Source organism: Solanum lycopersicum, chromosome 8, assembly GCF_036512215.1.
Source record: "Solanum lycopersicum chromosome 8, SLM_r2.1".
Classification (NCBI taxonomy): domain Eukaryota; kingdom Viridiplantae; phylum Streptophyta; class Magnoliopsida; order Solanales; family Solanaceae; genus Solanum; species Solanum lycopersicum.
Window position 1 is genome coordinate 55227441 of NC_090807.1, and position 3078 is coordinate 55230518.

The 3078-nt window shown below is 38.6% G+C and overlaps 1 protein-coding gene across 1 annotated transcript; it reads right to left on the bottom strand.

Moving 5' to 3' along the window:
* Positions 1-227: 227 nt before the first annotated feature.
* On the bottom strand, positions 228-2009 carry LOC138338049 (uncharacterized). Its single transcript, XM_069288514.1, has 4 exons — positions 1956-2009; positions 691-1264; positions 391-597; positions 228-253 (listed from the first exon to the last, which is right to left on the bottom strand). The coding sequence occupies exons 1-4, from the start codon at positions 2007-2009 to the stop codon at positions 228-230; spliced, it is 861 nt and encodes a 286-aa protein (XP_069144615.1).
* Between the last annotated feature and the right edge of the window lie 1069 nt (positions 2010-3078).

Here is a 3078-nt window from a genome sequence, read left to right on the forward strand (position 1 = left end):
GACACTGGAAACATGCATAACTTTTTATTTATAAAAAATAAGTTTTTTTTCCCGAAAAATGATTTTCAACTAATTTTTAATCAGCTAAGTCGATAGAAGGGGGGGGGGGGGGAGTGAGCATTCCTACAAAGAAAACATCCTTTTAAGAGGTTTTTTATATTAGAAAGAAGAAAAAAGGTTTGACCAACATGGTCACATAAGTACTCAAGAGACAAACAAACTGAAGTTCAGACTCTCTTAATACACCAGAAACCTAACATGATACCAACGTAAAGCATAACAAAATATGGAAACAATATATATATAAAGGAGCTAGCTAGCACTTGATCCTTCCAAGTAGCATCCATTAACTCTGAGGTGAGGCTTTTAGAACCCCCCCCCCCCAATTACTAGGTTGAACAGGCTGGGATGTTGTATTTTCACCACCATTGTCATCAGTAGAGTACGCTGCCGAAGGCTGCACATAACCGCCAGCATAGCCACTACTGTAAGGTGGTGGATGCTGCCCATAGCTAGCAGCCTCATACCCAGGGTGAGCTGTTGGAGGGCCATAAGAAGATAGAGGTCGCTGAATCCCAGATTCACCCTGACCATAACCTAATTGAGCAGTTGCTGCCTGTGGATACCCGGGCTACAGCGGTGGAGGTTTAGCATATCCATCTTGCGTAGTAGGAGATTGTTGAGGCTGACCATAAGCTGGATGACTAGTCGGAGGCTTTTGGGATTGAGTGGGGCCATAACCTGCTGCTGGCTGGGTACCATAACCTATTGTTGACTGGGTACCATAACCACCTTGGGAAGTAGGTGTCATCCCATACCCAGCTTGAGTAGAGTCTTGAGATGGGTAACTAGGAGTAGTGCTGGGCTGCTGGCCAGATTGATAGCCTTGTTGGCCCATTGATGATTGAGCTGGTGCAGGTGCTTGACTACCATCACCTTGCTTACCATGTGAAGTGTTGTGGCTATCAGAAGTAGGGTTCGGTACATTCCCATAGCTCGGAGTATCACTATAACCTTGTTGCTGATCATAACTAGTACCCAGATAACCAGATTGAGCAGCAGGTGCATGATATCCATCGTAGCCATCTTGGGAGTAGCTCTTTCCCTGGTTGTAACCTGTGGCTGAAGGCTGATTGTATCCGTAGGCAGTAGTATCAGTTGAAGCAGCTGAACCTCCAGGTGTTTGTTGTTGCTGTGGGGGTGCCTGCTGACTATAGTAATCATAACCACCTGCCTGAGACGTTTGTTGATTTGGTGCAGTTGTCTGATCCCAATCAAATGCATATCCACTAAGAAAAATAAATTTCGATTAAACATATATAAAAGTTATTTATATTTTAGGCTACAAATTGAAATAGTGCTTTAGGCCCCCAATTACGTTAATTCGCCTATGTCAAAGAGATATAGGGTTTATGGAAGCTAATTGGATAGAGAGAAATGTATAAATAATAAATAGAGGAGACTCAAACAGAGAGGAATAACAAAGACATGTTCATAGCTATTGATGTAGCAAGTCACCTAACACCATTTTTCTTCAAAGGAAACCACCAACCGCGACTTCTTTTCTCTTTTGGAGGCCTTATAAACACTATTCTCTCCGTTTTATATTAATTAATAATCAATTTTTTATCTGACATATTCAGATATCACGAAAAAAAGAAAAAATGTATAAGTATCTTTTTAGATTATGATCAAAATTTTAGAGACATTCTTAACTAAACTAAAATATGGAACAGTTCCACTTTGACGTGAATACTGATTAGTAAAAGCACATAGAATTTGGCTAAACTGAACTTTGAGTCACTGCAGCGTGGAAAAATACACTTATTTCCTATATCTAATAAATCAATTAGAGGGAACCATTAGGAAGAGCTGAATGTACATGGTATTGCAGAATGTGGAGAACTACGGGTAACACAAAATGTGATCTGGAGGACTTTAGCTTTTAGACAAACCTGGTAATCCAAGGTATGATCATTGTTGATTTCTCTACCTTTCACCTCTTTCATTATCAAGAAAATGAACTCTTCCATCCGATCTCTATACGGATCACTAGCATTTTCAACATAACAGACTGGCACTCCATGGGGACTAAAGAAAATTATGACCTAAAAATACATCCCTCTTAGAATTGAGTTGTAAATAGTAAAAGATTCCCAGTAATAATAAAGGTTCATCACCAAACTAAAAGCATAACCACGATGATCAGATGTACGACCACACAACTAAAGAAATTAGATATGCTACCTCCTCAGGCTTGGTAAAATTATGTAACTCTTGCTCAATCAAGCTTTCCATGGGTTTTGATGTAACCTTGCCGTTGGTACAAGGATTCAATGACAGCAACTGGCAATCTGGAAAGATAAGCGTCTTCTCTTGGAGTGCACAAAAAGTTAAGATATTGATTAGAGACAGAAAAATGTATATTCATACTTCACTTTAAGAACATGAGACTCCATATATGCAGTAACCAAATTGAAAAGAAAAAGAGAGTTACTTGAAAATATTCTGAAGGGCGCGGACACTTGAACCAGTTGTAGAGATAGAGTATTGGGGATATAAAGTCAGTACAACAAGCTTTTTGATCCCATCTCTTTTTATCTGCACCACCACAGGGAACTCAAATTCAGATCAAACTTAAGACCTACGAAATTTCCAGCTCACAGGAGAAGTGATTCTTAGGTCCATTCAATCCCAACTATTCATTTGGGTGTCATTGAAAGATAATTGCTGGCTGGGATCAAGTAGGTGCAGAAACATGTTCCACCCAAGAATTTCAACACAAATCTTTTTAAATATATTAAAAAATATAGGATCTCAAATTAATAGCAAGAAGTTCATCAAACGTATCAACATATAACTATTTGACTATATTTGTACATAAAAGTAGTGAGGTTGTCTTTACAAGCTTGCTAAGAAAAGCAGAGCACATTAACAAGACTGCTTACCGGAAGCCAAAACTATCTCATCCAGATATATTAATGAAAAGAAAGCATAATGAATTTTATTCAGTATTATTTCCAAACAATGTATTCAGAACACAACACATAATTGCTAAAACTATCAATTTCGCTTCAC